The sequence below is a fragment of the Heteronotia binoei genome, chromosome 12, assembly GCF_032191835.1.
Source record: "Heteronotia binoei isolate CCM8104 ecotype False Entrance Well chromosome 12, APGP_CSIRO_Hbin_v1, whole genome shotgun sequence".
In the NCBI taxonomy this organism is placed as follows: domain Eukaryota; kingdom Metazoa; phylum Chordata; class Lepidosauria; order Squamata; family Gekkonidae; genus Heteronotia; species Heteronotia binoei.
The window spans coordinates 41,579,854-41,599,503 of NC_083234.1; the positions used below are offsets into that span (position 1 = coordinate 41,579,854).

General features: G+C 45.6%; 1 protein-coding gene across 1 annotated transcript in view; it reads left to right on the forward strand.

Annotated features, from left to right (window-relative positions):
* Nucleotides 1-19,650, forward strand: part of PEBP4 (phosphatidylethanolamine binding protein 4) — a 332,206-nt gene that overhangs the window by 127,214 nt on the left and 185,342 nt on the right. The window contains exon 3 of the mRNA XM_060251873.1: nucleotides 8,047-8,145. Coding sequence (XP_060107856.1) covers nucleotides 8,047-8,145 — 99 coding nt within the window. The remainder of the gene's footprint in view (nucleotides 1-8,046; nucleotides 8,146-19,650) is intronic.

Here is a 19,650-nt window from a genome sequence, read left to right on the forward strand (position 1 = left end):
ATGTGACGTCGTCATGGAGAAGTGGAGGACTCCAGTAGCAACCTGTGAAGCTCTGGTGAACTCTGTGCCCAAGAGGGTTAAAGCAGTGCTGGAAAATAATGGTGGCCACACAAAATATTGACACTTTGAGCCCTATTTGGACATTATCACTTAGGGGTGTACTCACGTTTGTTGCCAGCAGTTTAGACATTAATGGCTGTGTGTTGCGTAATTCTGAGGGGACAGCACATTTACATTGTTATACAAGCTGTAGACTCACTACTTTACATTTTAGCCAAGTGTCATTTCTTCAGTGTTGTCACATGAAAATATATACTTAAATATTTACAAAATGTGAGGGGGTGTACTCACTTCTGTGACATACTGCATATTGTGTGGCTCTTGAAGCCCCCACTGCCCTGTCAGCCAGCTTGGAAAAGGCATTTATCTCTAATAAACTTCCCCAAGCCAAGCCAGTTGGTGGCTTCGAGAATGCATTTAAAATTTCTTTGCACCTCTCCCTCCCTTCCCCATTTATTTGCAGAGTTGTTTGGATGACACTTCCGCCTTAGACTCCCACCAGTCCGTCTTTCGTCCAGGCCATAGGACGGAGACAGTGCTGGTCGCCTTGGTGGATGACCTCCAGCGGCATCTGGATCGAGGCGGCGTGGCGGTGCTGATGTTGTTGGACCTGTTGGCCGTGTTCGACACGGTCGATCATTGGCTACTGGCTCGCTGGCTCGCCAACGCAGGGATTAGGGGGTCGGCCTTACAGTGGCTTTCCTCCTTCCTTGGCAATTGGGGGAGAGCTGTCCCGGAGGCACCCACTAGTGTGTGGGGTGCCACAAGGGGCAGTTCTGTCTCCGATGTTGTTCAACATCTACATGCGCCCCCTTGCCCAGATTGCTGGGAGGTTTGGGCTTGGGTGCCATCAATATGCAGATGACACCCAGCTCTATCTACTAATGGACGGCCGACCTGACTGCGTCCCAGAAAACCTGGACCTAGCACTGCAGGCTGTGGCAGGTTGGCTCAGGCTGAGCGGGCTGAAGTTGAATCCAACGAAGACAGAGGTCCTTTGCTTGGGCCGCGGTGCCCTGGGAAGGGAAATCCCCTTGCCGGTCTTTGACTGTGTGCTGCTGAAAGCAGCCCATAGGGTCAAGAGCTTGGGGGTTCTTCTGGAGCCTTCATTATCAATGGAGGCACAGATAGTGGCCACTGCCAAGTCTGTGTTTTTTCATCTTCGACGGGCGAAGCAGTTGGCCCCCTTCCTGGAGCGCCGGGACCTAGCAACGGTGATCCATGCTACAGTCACCTCGAGACTGGATTACTGCAACGCCCTCTACATGGGTCTGCCCTTGTGCCGAACTCGGCGACTGCAGCTGGTGCAGAACGCGGCGGCTAGGCTGCTGTTGGGGCTCCCAAGATGGGAGCACATACAGCCGGGGCTGCGCGGACTGCACTGGCTGCCAGTGGTATACCGAGTTCGTTACAAAGTGCTGGTCATTACCTTTAAAGCCCTATATGGCCGAGGACCTGTCTACCTGAGGGACCGTCTCTCGCCATATGAGCCCCAGAGAGCGCTGAGGTCAGCTGGAAAAAACCAGCTGACTATCCTTGGGCCAAGGGAGGCCAGATTGAAGACAACCTGGGATCGGGCCTTCTCCATTGCAGCTCCACTGCTGTGGAATCAACTCCCAGAAGAGGTGCGGGCCCTACGATGTTTAGATCAATTCCGCAGGGCCTGTAAGACCTACCTCTTCAAAATAGCCTTCAACTAATGACAAGCTAAGAAAGTGCCGCTGGATATGTTTTTAGCTACTGAACCTTACTGAAGATTTAATGTTTATAGCACCATAATGTTAATTTTAATATAACTTGTAAATTGTTTTAATGATGATTTTATAAGTATAACTGTTGATGTATATTGTATTTTTATGTTGTGAGCCGCCCTGAGCCTGCCCTGACGGGGAGGGCGGGATATAAATAAAAAAGTATTATTATTATTATTATTTGCTTGCTTGCCTTCCTGTCTTGCAGCTCTCCAATATCTAATGTTCATATCTTCTGGCTCTCAAACATCTGAAATTCATATCTTGTGGCTCTCAAACATCTGACATTTCTTCTATGTGGCTCTTACATTAAACAAGTTGGGCCACCCCTGTCATAGAACCATAGAATCAGGGAGTTGGAAATGGTCATAGAGGCCAACTAGTCCAGCTCCCTGCTCAATGCAGGATCAGCCTAGAGCATCCCTGACAAGTGTTTGTCCAGCTGCTGCTTAAAGAGTACCAACGAGGGGGAGCTCATCACCTCCCTAGGTAGCTGATTCCACTGTTGAACAATTCTAAAAAGTTTTTCCTAATATCCAGATGGTATCTTCCAACCCTTAATTTAAACCCATTACTGTGAGTTCTATCCTCTGCTGCCAACAGGAACAGCTCCCTGACCTCTAAGTGACAGCCCTTCAGATACTTAAAGAAAGCAGTCATGTCTTCCCTCAGCCTCTTTGTCTCCCGACTGAACATTCCCAAGTCCCTCAGCCTTTCCTCATAGGGCTTGGTTTCCAGACTCCTGATCATCCTCATTGCTGCACCCACTCCATTCTGTCCCATGTACTTTCTGAAGTGAGGCCTCCAGAACTTCACAGAATACTCCGGGTATATAAAAGCAGGGCTTTTTTTGAGCAGGAAGGCACAGGAACGCAGTTCCGACTGGCTTGGCTTCAGGGGTGTGGCTTAATATGCAAATGAATCCTTGCTGGGCTTTTCCCACAAAAGAGCTTTGTGTGAAACAATGGTGACACCAGAGGGTATGGCCTGATATGCAAATGAGTTCCCACTGGACTTTTTCTACAAAAGAAGTTCTGAATAAAAGGATTGTCAATTGCATTCCTTTCTCCAAGTGGATCCCAAGCAATTCTCTGTGTGGCAATTTGCAGAAGGTCCATGTGACTCAAGTGCCATTTTGATGTAGGTGTCTGGAGAATGCCGAAATGTTTGCCCCAAAAAACTTTAGGAGGCACTATTTGCTGTAGGAAAAGGAAAATATGGGACAAGAGTTTTTTAAAAATACTCACACAAAATGAAACCATGCTAAACAGTATGATTGAACAACGCTCTGAAAATCCCTAACGCTCAATCACTAATGAAAAGGGTGATGTTCTGATCTTCATGTTTCTTTTAAGGCATGGATTTCCTTAGTGCACTCTTGCTAGTTTAAGTATATTGAATTTTTTTTAAAGGGAAATATAACATGAGTTGAAAGCAGGGGAAAGATTGAGAGAGAGTATTCTATTACAGTCCATACAGCTGAGGAGAAATTTTTGCATCCAGTGATGCAAACAGAGAAATTGTATTAGTTTTTTCTTTAGTTCTCAGTAATTTGTTTTATTTTCTTTGCTCCACTGACCCCACAAAAATACCCCACATCATACCATCCAAGGTGGTTTACCTTCAGTGTTTTAACACTCCTGTTTAATATAGCGTGTTTCCCTCCCTGCTAGTGCTTGTAAATGGCAACCAGAGAAGGGGAGGGAGGGTGAAAGAGGACAGGAGAGGGGACATATGAAGGAGGGATATTTCTAGGGGTGTGTGTGGGGGGGGGGGGAAGCTGATGGAGCATTTTGCACATGGAGTGAAAGATGAATCTAATTGCCATAAAAGTACAGTAGTGTTTACGTCAGTGGAAACAAAGAAGAAAGACTGTTTTTACACCTACAGCATATATAGCCCGTGATGCTTTTTAATTCATGTGAACATCTAAAAACAGAGGAATTTGTAGCACAAATTAGTTTTGCTCCCATGTAGATTCTTTGACCTTTATTGACTTAGCCAAAAAATGTTTTAAGCTACCTATGTTCTAAATGCCTTAAACGCTGCATTGCTACAGTTTCAGTGACAAATGGAACTTCACTATTATTGTTCTGTTCTTCTTCAGTCACTGCCCATGAACAAATTGTCTATCCCATTATGGAAATGTTTCTGCTGTCTCTGAGACTTTTCAGCCTGAATGCTGGCTCCCCCCCCCCTCCCACAGTTCCCACAGCTGTCTCCCAGCAGGGAGGCCTGTTGATTTTACTTTACAGGGCTACATCCTGTCCTCTTGTCCCCAGAAGGATTCCAGTCCTTCCTTGGAAAACCCCATCATGTCACAGAGCTCTTTGAAATATTGTTGTTAGGATGTGGTTAGAGAGACTGTTCTTCCTCAGCTGGCCTCTTGAGGCAATTTACTTCAGGGCTTGTGACACAAAATGTCACCAGAGGGCAACATGTGACTTACTGTGAGGTACTCAAAAGTGTGGGGCATAATTTTCATAGCTTATTTAAGCAAAGCATCTTGGGTTAAAGGCCAGGAACAAGTCTGGCCCCAAAGCATTTTTGAGCCTCATACAAAAATGGCCCTCTTGCTAATTACCTTCAGCTAGATACTATTTTGCTAGAAGGACAAAAGGAAGCAGTCATGTTACACTAGTTACCACAATGGTTAGTTTGAGACCTAATTAAAAATAGTTTTAATTTATAAGCCAGGGTCTTGGGGGGTTTTTTGTGTTTTTTTTTTTTGAAAAAGAGAATAATAAGACAATAAATAAATGGGGCCCAGCCTTTTTACTTGCTAGAGAACAGGGGCAGATTAGGGGAGAGCCTTGGAACCAGGCCCTGGCCCCACCCATCCCAAAGAATGGATGGAGCATCTGCCTGGCCAGCCCTGAGCAGGACGAGATTGACCAAGCTGGGTGGCTGGATAAGGTGAAGTGGGCCTGTCTCTCACCGAGCAAGGTGAGGTTGCGTGGGTTAGTCCTGTTCCATCTAGTGCCTTGTTGCAGTCAGCCCAAGTGGAGAGTGTGCATCCCTTGATGCAGCCAACCCTCCTTTCTTGTGCCTGCCACTTTTAGGGCTTGGGTTGCCCTGGGGAGAGGGGTGGGGTAAACAGGCGGGCAGCCCCTCAGGAAGGAGTGCCAGTTCCCCCCCCCCGACTATTGGCAGGAGATGGGGGAAGTAGGGGTCCCAGGTAGGGTTACCAAGTCCAATTCAAGAAATATCTGGGGAGTTTGGGGGTGGAACCAGGAGACTTTGGGGGGGGGGGGTGTTGAGCCAGGAGCAAGGTTGTGACAAGCATAATTGAATTCCAAAGGGAGTTTTGGCCATCACATTTAACGGGACCACACACCTTTTAAATGCCTTTCCTCAATTGGAAATAATGAAGGATAGGGGCACCTTCTTCGGGGGCTCATAGAATTGGACCCCCTGGTCCAATCTTTTAGAAAATTGGAGGTTGTTTTGAAGAAAGGCATTGGATGCTATGCTGAAATTTGGCACCTCTACTTCAAAAAACAGCCCCCTCCAAGCCCCAGATACCCTCAGAACAATTCACCATTATACCCTATGGGAATTGGTCTCCATAGAGAATAATGGCGTGCCCAGCAGACATTTCCCCCACCCCTGGTTTCTGATGACCCTAAAGCAGGGGGAGGGCCTCCAAACCAGGGAATCCCCTGCTCCCACCTGGGGATTGACAATCCTAGTGCCAGGTCCAGATTGGAACATTACTGGAGATTTGGGAATGGAGCCTGAGGAGGACAGAGATCTCAGTGGGGCACAATGCCATAGAGTCTAAGTCCCTTGAGGATCCATTTTCAACAAGAGAACTGATCTCTGTGGTCTGAATATTAGCCATAATTCTGGGGGATCCCAAGGTCCCACTTGGAGGCTGGCATTCCTGCTCTTAGGTCATTGACCTCCCAGGATTCTTCCTATGGTCTTCAATGGCTAATCTGCCCCACTAGAGAACTTCCTGGTAGATTGTGCCTTGGAACCCCTCAACTGAATTTTCTATTGCTGTTGTTTATGGCTTTTTGAATGTAACAGCAGAGTTCTTTTTAAAATTATTTTATATTTAAGATTCCTTATTTTTCAAAATAACATTTGGTTTTGATATAATCTTAAAGACAATAATGGGAAGCCCTGTGAGAATCCATTGGGATAGAAGGGTGGGATGGAAATTCCTTAATAAAATAAGTACAATAATAATGGCTCACAAAGGCCAGACGTGTATTGTTTTTAACAGCTTAACATCATGGGTAGTGTGTACTAGAGCTGTTACATGGTAAGGACTTCTGCAGAAAGGGAACCTGTTGGTTATCTGTTACACAGCACGGTGCTCCACTAAACAAAAGCTCATTGTTACACTAGTTATCACTCCCCCCTCCTCTTTTGTATATTTGCATGTTGATGGTAAGTTGCAATTAACATTTTGACTGTAGTGTCTGTGTACAGTACAGCAACCATTTGTAAACCTGTTAATACTTTCTTTTTTATTTTACAAAGCTGTTTCGTTCACTGGCAACTCTGATTAAATGTTTTGTTTAAAACAGTCTTTGTTAAACTTAAGAATTTTTAGGAAGCTAGATGGGGTTGTGGTTGTTTAGGAATTTTCTAAGGAAGCAGGGGTTAGATTCCCCCCCCCCTTCCCAAATGCGTTTTATGACCGGGTTAATAGAAATTAAACATCTAGCATCTCAGTTATAAATGTGTGGTGTTAAACTGATCCCTTATTTACAGGAGCACTTGCTGCCTTTGAGTATCCATGATCCAGAAGGCAAAGAAAGGGCTTAATTAGGTATACTAATGAGAGATCTGTGAATGGACCTCTTGCTACTTTAAAACTACAATAGCAGCCCCAGGACCTTGTTTGGAGTGGGATCTTTGTGTGAAGGGACCATAGCTCAGCCCACCTCCCAGCTGTCCTGTGCTCCCATGTCAGGAGGAGAGGTACAGGTACTTGCTTTCTACTGCATATTTTCCCTTTGGGGCAAATAGCAGCCCCATTGTTGCTGATTTAAATCAGTGGCCCCTGGACTTGTCAGCCCCCAAGTCCAGGCGGGGGATCCCCAGGTTTTTGAGGCTCTTCCCTGCTAGTCCCCAAACTTTTTTTTAGCACATAGGGATCTTAGAAAGTCTGGTGAGCACAACCACAAAATGACTGTCAGGTAGGGTTGCCACCCTCCAGGTGGGGTCTGGAGATCTTTTGGAATTCCAAATAATTTCTAGACTACAGAGATCAGTTCTCTGGAGAAAATGGCTACTTTAGAGATAAAAGTTCTGTCTGCATTATACCACAAAAAAACACAAAAAGCCCTGCTTCATTCTACCCACTTTCTAAAAACACTTTGTGGGCTCCAGAAAAGGTGCTCACCTGCAATCTGCAGTTTTAGGTTGGAGATGTGTTCAGAGAGCTTCAGTAATCAGGTATAGTTAAACCCTTTTCACTACTAGCTCATCTGAGGCCACTTGACCTTCTACGAAAGCAATCCTTCTTCCTGGTCCCCTCATGTCCCTAAATTTTCTGGGGGGGGGGGGACAATTTTCTTAGTGTCTCCCCAGAAGCTTCACTGATTTTTTTCAGTATTCCTTACAGATACTTCCCCCTCAGTCAAAAGGGCTGTAGGAAAGGCAATAATATGCTTGTAGTCTATTGTATAAACTAGTAAATCTCTGGACATTTGCAGAAGGCATCAAGCTTCACCCCCCCTTAAAAAAAAGTTTGGGGTTATTTTTTCCATCACTAACTTTGAAGAATTAGAAATATTGTTTTCCTGTTCTGTCCTGTCTGATGGTTTGATGTGAGATATACCATAATGTACCTCCAGTAAGAAACATCTTTTTATATATGTTCAGTGGCACTGCTGAAACCACGTCTTAAATAAAAAAATCCTTTTCATACATCATGTACTGAAATTCCAGGTTTCTTTCACCATATTACATTTTGTTTGCCCACCTCTTCCCCCTCCTCCCAGCATCATATATGGCCTTATCAAATGAGAGAAGTTCTTTGCAAAAATTGAGATAAATTATTTATTCTCTTTTCTCCTTGACCATATCCCATTGCTTCCATTAGAATTGCCTCTCTGTATGTAGCAACTGCCCTGGCAAAAGAATAAGAAGTATAATGCAAACCTTGAGATAGTGTCGGCACAGGAAAGTGGATGAATTATAGCTGTTTTTCTAGGAAAGTTTCCTTTCTTAACTTCCTTGCTAGCTAAGACCATCTTTCCATTTCCCTTTGCAGAATAAGCTATATGTTCTGATCATGGTGGATCCAGATGCACCTAGTCGAGCAAATCCAAAATACCGTTACTGGAGACACTGGCTTGTCACCAATATCAGAGTGAGTACCAGTATTCCTCACTAGTGGTTTTGGAGATCCTACTTTTGGAGAAGTTCACTGAACGGCTTATTTGGATAGATCTGGGTTTCTCTTGAATAGATTTAATTCTACTACATGTTTCATTTATGGGTTACTCCTCAGAGTCAAATTCAGTGTTGTTTTTCAGACTGTGTACTCATTATAACCTTTTGTTGACTTGTAAAACATTATGGCTGGAGCTATATGTGTAACTGTGGATTGGACTGGGGCAATTATTTGTCCCATAGGATGGACACAGGACTTCTGCACTTACATTGAATGACTCTGCTGCTGCTTTTGCTTAGGGTTGAACTGTGTATTAAACTACACATGATAATGATAAGATACTCCAATATATTTTGAAACCTTTAAAAGCAATAGCAGGTGGGATCTGATTTGTATCAGGGCTGTATCACTAAGTGAGGGGAATGCTAATCCTTTCATTCTCTGGTGGTCCTGGTAGTGGATCAGTCCTTACTGCTGGGAATGTAGCTCCTCGTCTTCCAGGATAGGGTTGGCTTAAATTTGATCCTGGAGGGGAGGGACTTATTCCCTGGTTTCCCAGTCTTACCAGCCCTGCCCTTGAAGCAGGATGTGTCAGCTTGAGCTCGAAGATCCTGATAAGAAGAAAGAAACTGAGGCGACCAGGGAACCAGACAGGAAGGTTGCTAGGCACCCAGGCCACTCTGGTATCCCATTCTTTGCTGCGGCAGCTGGCTGCATGGGTCCTTTGACACTGAAACCACAGGCTGGTTCCTCAGCGGTCTTTGAGCTTCACTGACTCCCACTTTTGCCATCAGTATCCCTCCTGGCTGGTTTCTTCATGATCCCACAGTTGTGGAGACTCAGAAGTGAGCAGTAGAATCAGCAGCAGTCTCTGGAGCTGCGTCACCCAGGCACGCTAGCCCAGAAGGCTGAGACCTCATCAGTCCTGGCGTAGACAATTTATTCAGAGCTGGTGGAGGTCCAATGCTGCACCCAGCACTTTCCCTTTTCTTCTGCCTGGGCCCCAGTGATCTTCTTCGTGGTCTCTGTGCTTCACACTCATGGGATATAGCTCCTGTGCCAATCCCCCGAATCGGTACCTAAAAAGCCCAGGATTTTTCGTGCTCGGCACCAGTGGGCATGCGCAGGCATCCCAGTACACATGCTCACCGGAGCCAGCGCGAGGATCCTGCCAGTTCCTTTTTGACTGCCGCATTGATAGGATCTCCTTTCGACTGCTCCGGTCGGTGCCTGGTAATCTGTTGGATTTTTCCCTGTTATTGCCCGTTTGTTGTTTTCCTAATTAGTAGTTAAGTGTTATAGTTAGTTGTTGTTGTTTTAAAAAAAAGACTTTGTGTTGAACTTTGCCCTTCGGGGCTTTATTTTTCCCCCCATTCCCTCAAAAACTGTTCTGTGAGGGTTCCGGCGCCTATGGAAAGGCATTGGGGTTTTTTCAAACGTTGCCTCAGCTGTGGTAGCAAGATTGCACCTCCTGATGGTCACTCCCTCTGCTTATTGTGTCTGGGCAAGGGACACCGAGTCGATTCATGCTCGCATTGCTCGAGTTTCTCGAAGCAAACCCACAAAAACCGGGCGGCAAGGCTATCGGCGGCACTTGTAGAATCGGCTCTTCGTCCGCCGAAAATGGCAACGGGCCTGTCGGTATCGATGGGAGAAGCTACCCAGGCCCTGACAGTTGCATCGGTCGATCCATCATCACTGGTGCAGACTGGCATGCAGACCGAGCGAGGCCGACCCACAAAACGACCCTCTGAAGGGTTAGTGGTGACTCCGGCCAAGAAACGTCAGGACGATTCGGAGACCTAATCGTCCCTCCCAAAGAAGTCTAAAGCAGAAGGACAGACTTTCCTGCACTCCTTCTCGGGATGCTTCGTTGGAGTCGATGTCGACTCAAGCTGCTCCACCCTGGAAGATTCTGGCGTCTCCACGTCCATGGAGTCCTTCAGTGTCGAGAAGCAGAGGCTCACAGCCGATCCATCTGTTGGGATCTGAGCAGGAGATAGACCTGACCCAGCGCACCCACTTGTCTAGATCGGGGTTGCATCGTCAGAGCAACAGTGGTTCGGTATCGGACATTGAGGCTTCGGCGCCGAACGAACCCTTGGCATCACTTCAGCCGACTAGGGGACAGAGAGAGCTTGAGCCGACTGCTGTGGTTCGACGTTTACCGCCACCTGCATTGTGGGATCAACGTCAGTGGCCTTGTTCCTATGGGTATCCGTACCCACTGCCATATCAGTGGTACCCTCCCAGTTACTTTCCAGAATGGGATCAGCAGTCGGAAGCCTCGCACTTCTTGAGGGTTTCACATCACTCCACGCATCGTGCATAGGCATTAGTGTTGATCCCTCCTAAGAGATGCAGAGAGCGGTCGGAGGAAGTGTAGGCTAGCCAGTCAGTATCGCTCCGGTCACCTGAATGTGCTTTGACCCCGATACTTTCTGAGCACTCAGTGAGAAGAGATTCCTTGTCATTGGACTCTGAGGTCGGTACCGATGATCCGGACAGGGCAGCGGAACCTTCTCCAGTGTTGCTGAGGACCTTCCCATATCTCCATTGAAAGATCTAAAGTCTTATGGGGACCTGGTGAAGCGGATGGCACACTCTCTCTCCCTCACAGTGGTTCAACCGCAGCCAGTCGTCGATGACACCATCTTCGATATAATGCAGAGAGACACATCGACAGCTGTGGCCCTTCCAGTGACCAAAGTTATCTTGCAGGCGGTGAAGGAGCCCTGGGCAAAGCCAGCATCTACACCAATCTCTATATGAAGACTGGACCATATGTATCGTGTTCAGGAGGCTGGTGCTGAGTTTTTGTTCTCCCACCCCAAACCCAACTTGGTGGTGGTCTCATCCTCAAAGGCGCGCAAGACACATTCTTCTCCACCTGACAAGGAGGGCAAGAAAATAGACAATGCGGGAAGACGGTTTTATTCAGCTGGAGCATTGGGAGTAAAGATCTCAAATTACGCCACGTGCATACTCCATCTGGGAGAGCTCACACCACTAATGTCTTCCTTGAGTGAGGAAAAGCGATCTTCATTCAAGAAGCTGCAAAAAGAGGGCTTTGCTGTGGCCAAGCAACAACTGGCTGCAGCAAAGCACATGGTGGATGTATCTGCTAAGACCCTCACCTCCACCATCTCCCTGCGTCGTCACTCTTTGCTACGGTCTACAGCTCTTCAGCCTGACACCAGGGCCTACGTTGAAGACCTTCCTTTCGATAGCGAAGGTCTTTTTAGTTCCACCACTGACAGTGTCCTCCAAGAGATGGATAAAAGCATAAAGACCTCAAGGAACCTTGGTGTCCCGGCATCCTCTAGGGCGGGCAAGCCTAAGCAATGGCATAAATCTTGGCCCAAGAAGCCCTACCAGAAGTTCTCTCCTGACCAGCCCTGGAAACCTTGCTCTTCGCAGGCGGAGAGTAGGTCTCCCTATACGGGAAATAACAGAAAAAGGTTTGCTTCAGCATCTACAACCACTGGCAAATCTAAGGGTGCTCGCCCACAGAAGCAGGGCCTTTGACTTTTCTGTAGCACACATCGTCGCCCCTCCTTCGTCACGTACCCGTCTTCATCAATATCTTCCGGCTTGGGAGTCCATCTCCACAGACAGGTGGGCTCTTTCCATCATAGCAGAAGGGTACATGATAGATTTTGTTCAGGTTCCGACTCAGTCAGTGGTGATCACCACACCTCCTTCCCCCCCTCTGTTAGAGGAAGTTCACAACCTCTTGCAGAAACAAGCCATAGAACCGGTTCCAGTAACAGCCAGAACGAGGAGGTTCTATTCTCGTTATTTCCTGGTCCCCAGGCGGGATGGGGTATTGAGACCAATTATGGACCTTCAGAATCTGAACAAGTTTATCGTGTACCAGAAATTCAGGATGTCTACATTGCAGACAATTCTTTCCCTCATCAACCAAGGGGACTGGATGGCAACCCTGGATCTGAAGGATGCCTACTTCCATGTCAGTATCCATCCGGCTTACAGGTGTTTCCTCAGGTTTGTGATAGGCTCCAACCATTTCCAGTTCAAAATCCTTCCATTTGGCCTGTGTACTGCACCGCGGGTGTTTACCAAGATGATGAGTGTGGTAGCAGCACATCTTCGGCTGCAAGGCATAGTCGTTTTTCCATATACAGACGACTGGCTCCTTGTGGTGGATTTGGAAGAGCGTCTATCTGGTCACATTGCAACCACCCTTCGTCTTCTTCACACCTTAGGTCTGCAGGTCAACATGAAGAAGTCCCATCTGAGACCATCAAGGACTGTTCAGTTTATCGGGGCTTTGCTGGACACAACACTTCATCGTGCCTTTCTGCCTCAGCAAAGAGCATCGGACATCATCGCTCTCATCCATCTTCTGCAAAGCTGGAAATGGGGAACAGCGCAGCAGCTGCAGCGGATACTGGGGTTGATGGCAGCGACTACCAGTGTGCTTCTGTTCGTGAAACTATATATGAGGGCTTCAACTTTGGTTCTTCAGAAAGTTTTGGCCGTTACGGGACTTGCCTCGAAAGAGGTTCATACTTCCATCATCAATCCTTCAAGCCCTGGATTGGTGGAAATCCAAAGACAACATCTGTCAGGGAGCTCCCTTCCATCTGCCTGTAATGACAGTCATGATCACTACAGATGCTTCTTTATGGGGCTGGGGTGCTCATATGGATGCTGTGTGTGTGTGTGTGGGGGGGGGTCTGGACAGTTTCCTGACGTCTCTGTGAGTTAGCAATAGAACTGTTGCAGGAGTGCCTGGTGCATGGCATCTATGTGAAGGCTGCACATCTTCCAGGAGTACTCAATCTCCAGGCGGATTCGTTGAGCAGAGGAGCAGCGTCTCCATACGAGTGGGAGATGCAGTGGCGCTTCCTTCAACCTGTGTTTCAGCTTTGGGGGCACCCTCAGGTGGATGTCTTTGCCACAGCCCGGAATCAGAAGTGTCCTCTGTTCTGCACCAGGGGAGGATCGGATCCAGCATCCTTGGGAGACAGTCTAATGTTCCCATGGAAGGGTTGCTTTCTGTACCTATTTCTGCCTCTTCCGTTGATGACAAAAGTGGTCAACAAAATAGCGAGGGAGAAGCCGAGGTGCATATTAATCACACCATGGTGGCCTCAGCAGAACTGGTTCCCGTTTTTGCTTCATCTAGCAAAGGGAGTTTTTTATCAGTTTCCTTCTTTCAGCCCAGGAGGGGCAGGTGTTTCATCACAACGTACCTCATCTGAAGCTGACGGCGTGGCTCATTGACCCTGTGAATTCTCAAGCAGAGTCCAGCACGTCTTCCTAAATAGTAGAAAGTTATCTACCCGTGTCTCCTATCTCAGAAAATGGAGAAAGTTTCTTCGGTTTTTGGCTGATCCTGCAGTCTCACCCCAGAGGGTGGGTCTACCAATGATTTTTGACTTTCTGTTGTCCTTGGTGGATGCTGGACTTTCCTTTTCTTCTGTTAAAGTTTATTTATCAGCAATATCATCATACCATGAGCCTGTTGAGGGGGATTCAGTTTTTGCTCACTCTCATTCAAAGCGTTTCCTGAAGGGATTGGTCAGATTGCATCCTCCATCTAGATCACCTCCACAGTTGTGGGATCTGCCGTTAGTGTTGGACAGGTTGACTCGACATCCCTTTGAACCAATGGCAACCTGCTCCCTACAGTTTCTGTCCTGGAAGACTGCATTTTTGGTGGCAATCACGTCAGCACGCCGTGTTGGGGAGCTCATGGCTATGCGTTGTGACCACCCATATTTAGTTTTTCATGAGTCTGGGGTATCGTTGGCTCCTGATGTTTCGTTTCTCCCTTAGGTGGTTTCCCAGTTTCACCTTAAGTTGGACGTTTGGCTACCCACGTTTTATCCCACGCCTTCCTCAGACGAGGAACGTTGGTGGCACCCTTTAGATGTTAAGCGTGCATTTCTTTTTTACTTGAGTCATTCTAAGAGTTTTCGTCAGGACCAGCATCTTTTTGCTTCTTATGCTGCTCCTAGACTGGGTTCAAAAATTTCATCTCAGCGGCTTTCGAAGTGGCTTACTGAGACTATTAAACTGTGCTACTTGCTGGCTAAGAAGCTGTTGCCTGGACCCATTCATGGACACTCTACTAGAGCGATGGCAATGTTGGTGGCGTTCCTGAAGGGTGTTTCCTTGATGGATGTGTGCAGAGCCGCCACCTGGTCCTCTCCGCATGCTTTCATGAAGCACTACACTTTGGATGTGCATGCTCAGCAGAGGACTCATCTGGGAGCTGTGCTGCTGCAAGCTGTCTCTTCTGGTTGACCGTCTTCCCGCCTCCAGGTATGTCTGGCTTGCTAATCTCCCATGAGTGTGAAGCACAGAGACCACAAAGAAGATAGACAGGTTGTTTACCTGTAACTGTAGAACTTCGAGTGGTCATCTGTGCATTCACACTACCCGCCCTCCTTCCCCACTGCTGACGGTCTTCCTATGTTAGGGGCTTCCAGCGGTCAAGAAGGAACTGGTGGGATCCTCGCGCTGGCTCCGGTGAGCATTTGTACTGGGACGTCTGCGCATGCCCACTGGTGCCGAGCGCGAAAAATCCCGGGCTTTTTAGGTACCGATTTGGGGGATTGACGCAGGTGCTATATCCCATGAGTGTGAATGCACAGATGACCACTTGAAGATCTACAGTTACAGGTAAGCAACCTGTCTTTACTCATTCAACAGGGAACCTGTTGGGCAAATGGCTAAGAAATTTTTCCCCCTCCCTTCCTTCTGGTGAGGTTGGGAGCCGGAGGTTTGTTTTTCCCTGGGTAATAAGGCCCCTTTGTTCCCCTCAGGCTGCAGGCCTTTAGGGAGAAAAAGAGAGGGAAAGGTGGCCATTTGAGGAGCAGCCTTCTAATGAATCATCCCCTGGGTCCTAGAGGGAGTAATAATTTAGACTGAGTGAATGCTTTCACTTTCATAAGCAGCCCAGGGATTCAACATGGAGATCTCAGCATGTGAATTCTAACTGCCAGATTCCCCTTTATCCAATAATGACATGCAGTTTGAGAGTCAAACCATGGATATTTCAGGGGAAGGTGCTAAAGCCAATCATCTTCATGGCTGTAGGCTGAATCAGGAAGGATTGTAGAGACCTTTGGAAAGAGGGCTCCAAGACAGGGACAGACTCTAAGTCCAAGAAATGGGGCAGAGATGAGGGTGTGGGTAAATTTTTTAACCCATTTTTTAAAAAAAGTTGAAGATTTAGATCCTCCCCAAAGTTTTACAGCTCACCCTTTGAAGGCAACGAAATGGAAGTCAATTCATTCCTTTAAGGCACTACAGGATAGATAAGCTGGCCTCAGCAGAGGTTGCTTTCAGTAGAAGGTCCTGGAGTGGGTCAGTCCTACCCACCCTTTTGGCATGGAGCAGCTTCCAAGTATGGACGATTTGCTCAAGATCTATCCAAGGTCAGAAAGATCATTATGCTGTGTTTTCCCCCCTGCAAGTTTCTTCTTCCTGAGAGCAGGGTTCTCTATTTTTTCTGGGTTCTTTTTAGAGCTCTCCTAAATGTAGATCTAACTACAGAGGGGTAGTCTGATGTTGGAAAGCATTTAGAGGGGGGGAGTATGTTCCCCCCCCTTCCCTGTTTTAAATAGTGGAGATGGGAGACGAGGCTTGGATGTGACTGGGAAACCAGGGGATAAGCCTCTCCTCTCCAGGATCAAATTTGAACCGGTCCTATCCTGGAAGAGGAGGAGCTACATTCCCAGCAGTAAGGACTGACCTACTCCAGGACCACAGAGAAAGAAGCTTCATGGTAAGTGAAACAAAGCTTCCGTTCCACAGTATTTCCCCACCATTCTCTGAAGTTGCTACTACACAAGTTGGGAAAGAAAGACAGGCCTCCATACTATGCTTGTCTTTTTCATTTCCAGCAGTAAGCAAGGCTCAGGATCCAGTTTCTTTTGGGGAAATAGCACAGGAAAAACATAAAGCACCAATCCAAAATGAGCTGCTTTCGAAAGTTTAAAAATACATGATATCTGAATATAGATCTCCCATGTGACATGGATTATTTTATTATTGTTGTGTGTGTTGTTATTGTTTCTACTTGTAATCTTGCTTTTCGGCCAACGTTGTGAAAGCAGCATCACCCTAGAGTCGGAAACGACTGGTGCTTGCACAGGTGACCTTTCCTTTTATCCTTTTTGGCCAAATTTGGCACCTAGGGCAGGTCTGAGGAATTTTTAAAAGGTACAAATGGCATTAAAAAGGCAAATGTTTCAGTGTCTGTGTGTGTATCAGAGCTGGATTTAGACACAATGGAAAAGTGCTTATCTTCCTCTTGGCCTGAGATGGTCTCAATGTCTGCTCAAATCAAAAGGGAAGGAACTAGATCCAGGTGTAGTTGAATCTAGTTCCCAAGGCATATGATAGCATGTCAGCTCCAGGGAGAATTTTGTTTGGTTCTCTTGCAGATCAGAGGATCCCCAGGGTTGGCCATAGGTGATTGCATAGCTCCTTTGTTTCCAAAGCTTTAAAAGCCTGGACTTGGCTAAAAACCCATTTAAATTTTTGTTTAATTTGTATACCTGTTTGACAAAAAAATAAAAGAGCCCCGTGATCCAGAGCAGTACTTCAGTCCTAAGCTCTGCTCACAACCTGAGTTCAATCCCAGTGGAAGCTGGCTTCAGGTAGCTGGATGCAGGTTGACTCAGCCTTCCATCCTTCCAAGGTCAGTAAAATGAGTACCCAGCTTGCTGCGGGGAAAGTGTAGATGACTGGGGAAGGCAATGGCAAACCACCCTGTAAAAAGTCTGCGGTGAAAACGGGAAAGCAACATCACCCCAGAGTCGGAAATGACTGGTGCTTGCACAGGAGACCTTTCCTTTCCTTTCCGTGAAAAAAAAAATCTGTTTTGTTATAAGTGGTAATTTTGACATGGTTTTTTTTTGAGTAACCCTCTTCAAACAGAGATAAAATGAATATGCTTGTGTGAGCCAGGAAACAAGTCAGGCTTGGTCCCTGGCCCATGTACATTTTTTTTTTTTTGAGCTAGTGTATAGGGCCAATTGCAAGCATGTAAAAATACAGCTGTTCCTTACATACAGGGCTTTTTTTTGAAGAAAAAGCCCAGCACGAACTCATTTGCATATTAGGCTACACCCTCTGATGTCACCATTGTTTCACATAGGACTTTTTTGCAGATAAAGCCCAGCAGAAACTCATTTGCATAACACACCACACCCCCTGATGCCAAACCAGCTGGAACTGCGTTCCTGTGCGTTTCTGGGTTTTGGGGTGTTTTTTTTTAAAGCCCTGCTTACATGATTGAGAACTGGAGTCTCTGAATGCATGGATGTAGCCTTATATACGTTTATTCAAGTGAACATAACTAGATCTAGAAGCGATGGGGGAGGGAGGCTTTCTTTTCTTTTTTTTCAGCTCCCCATATATACATTCAGTCTACCCCTAGAGATCATCTGAAAAGAGCTTGTCACTAACTTATCATTCAAACTTGGGTAGGGAATTTTACTTTGTGTTTCCAAGTAATCATAGTTCTGTCAGACTAGAGTAGTGTGAACTTTAATTCAGAAGTGGGGTTTTTTTAAATGCCAGGAAATGCAATATAAAAGACAAGAGAAGTACAGCTATTACTACTATTTATGTCCACTAATTCTGTTGCATTGTCTCTGACCTTTCTCACCATGTGTTACCAGCTTCAGGGAAGCACCATTTAAAAAAAGCTGCTTATTTCTCTTTATGCCTCCTTGTACTTTATAATATGTTTAAAAGTTTAGGTGTTTTCAGCTCTCATTTGATCTAATAATCTCGGTACTAAAGTCTAATTAAGATATCAATTAATTTGCAACCTGCATTTAAAAAGAAATATCTAGTTGTTCTCCTCTATTATTCTCTGAAATTACTGCCAAGGGCTTTTTGTACAGATACCTTAATTAGACTTTTTTATTGTTAATGGGAATATTGAGCAAATTAAAATTGGATATTAATACTTTCCATGATTTTCATAATTGGCTGAAGAAATAAAGCATTCAGAATAATTGTAGCAGCTTGTGTACAATTTTACTCCTATACAAATTCTTTCATGGGAATCCTTATGCATTCCTTAACAATGGGGTCTTGAAAGTCTCTCATTAATTTCAATATTTATTAATTTATTAATCACAAAAACGCTAGAGCCAGTGTTCCTCCTTCTGTATGCAGATCTTTCTGGTGTGTTAGCTCTTGCTAATTATAGTAATTAAAAATAACTTTTGAGGCAGGCAAGAAAAGTCTGAAATTCAATACAGTGCTCCCCTCTGGAAAACAAATCTGTTTAAATGGCATTGTGGTAGTTCAGTTTTTCTTCACAGCTACAAGTCTATAATCGAGAGGGGAAGAAATGTGCTTACCTGATTTTTCAGAACCGCTCAAATTCAAACCAGAAACAGAAAATGCATGAACATATGTGTGTCTTTGACTTCCATTTATATTTAAAACATATTTTGAAAACCTGGAAAAGACACAGATGAGAGTTAACCTATATCAGTATCTGAGATATAATAAAGATTTTATGGGCTTAAAATTACTTTTCTATCTGTGAATATCATGCTTTTCCACATAGAAATCATGTGGGCTGTCTCTGGGAAGTTCCACTAAATGGATTGTCTACTGAGAGGCTTTTGCTTATACAAATCCCTTCTTTCTTTCTTAATCTAATATTGCTGCATGCTTTTATCTGCCAAACTTTGTTTTTAGTTATTTACACTGGAGTGGCATTGTGATTATCAGGAAGATCCATTGCCCTGTGCTCTTGTATTTAGGAAGAGACCTATTACTTTACTCACTTTATTTACATCCAAAACCGAGACAGTTCCCAGTTTCTGCAAAAACAATGAAATGTACATCAGTCAATAGCAGTTAAAAATGACCAGCAGCAATACAATGTTTATTGAACACAGTAAACTAGATGTAGCGACATAAAAGATGTTTAAAAGGCCTGTAACAACAAAATCAGCATTAAAAACCTGTAGAAGAATTTAAATGGCCAATTGCAGAAAAGACTGATGTTCAAAGACCAATACAGGTGGCATCACAACTGAATTCTCTCCCCATAGCCATTAACCTGGCACTGAGCCAGTCAAGCTATTGATGCCAAGGAAAGACATTTTTTCCCCAGTGCCTTTTCTGATTCTCAGGCATCTAGAAAAGTGGCACAGGAGTTCTTATGGAAGGAATCTGCCCTTAGGTACCCTTGTCCCATGCGGCTTAGAGCCTTCAACAACTTTGAATTAGACCTGGAAGTGAATCAGAAGCCAGTGTCATTCTTTTAGGACTTGTAAGATGTGCTCCATATGATTAACACCAGCCAACAATCTTGCCAGTCAACATTTTGTACCCAGTGGTTCTTTGGAAAAGTCCAATGTGTTAGAAAGTAAGCAGGTTTTGATAATTCAAGATGCATCAATGGGAATTTATTTAGAAGAGGAATAGGGAGATAAAGGTCAAAATCCTTTTGACCTCACATATGCT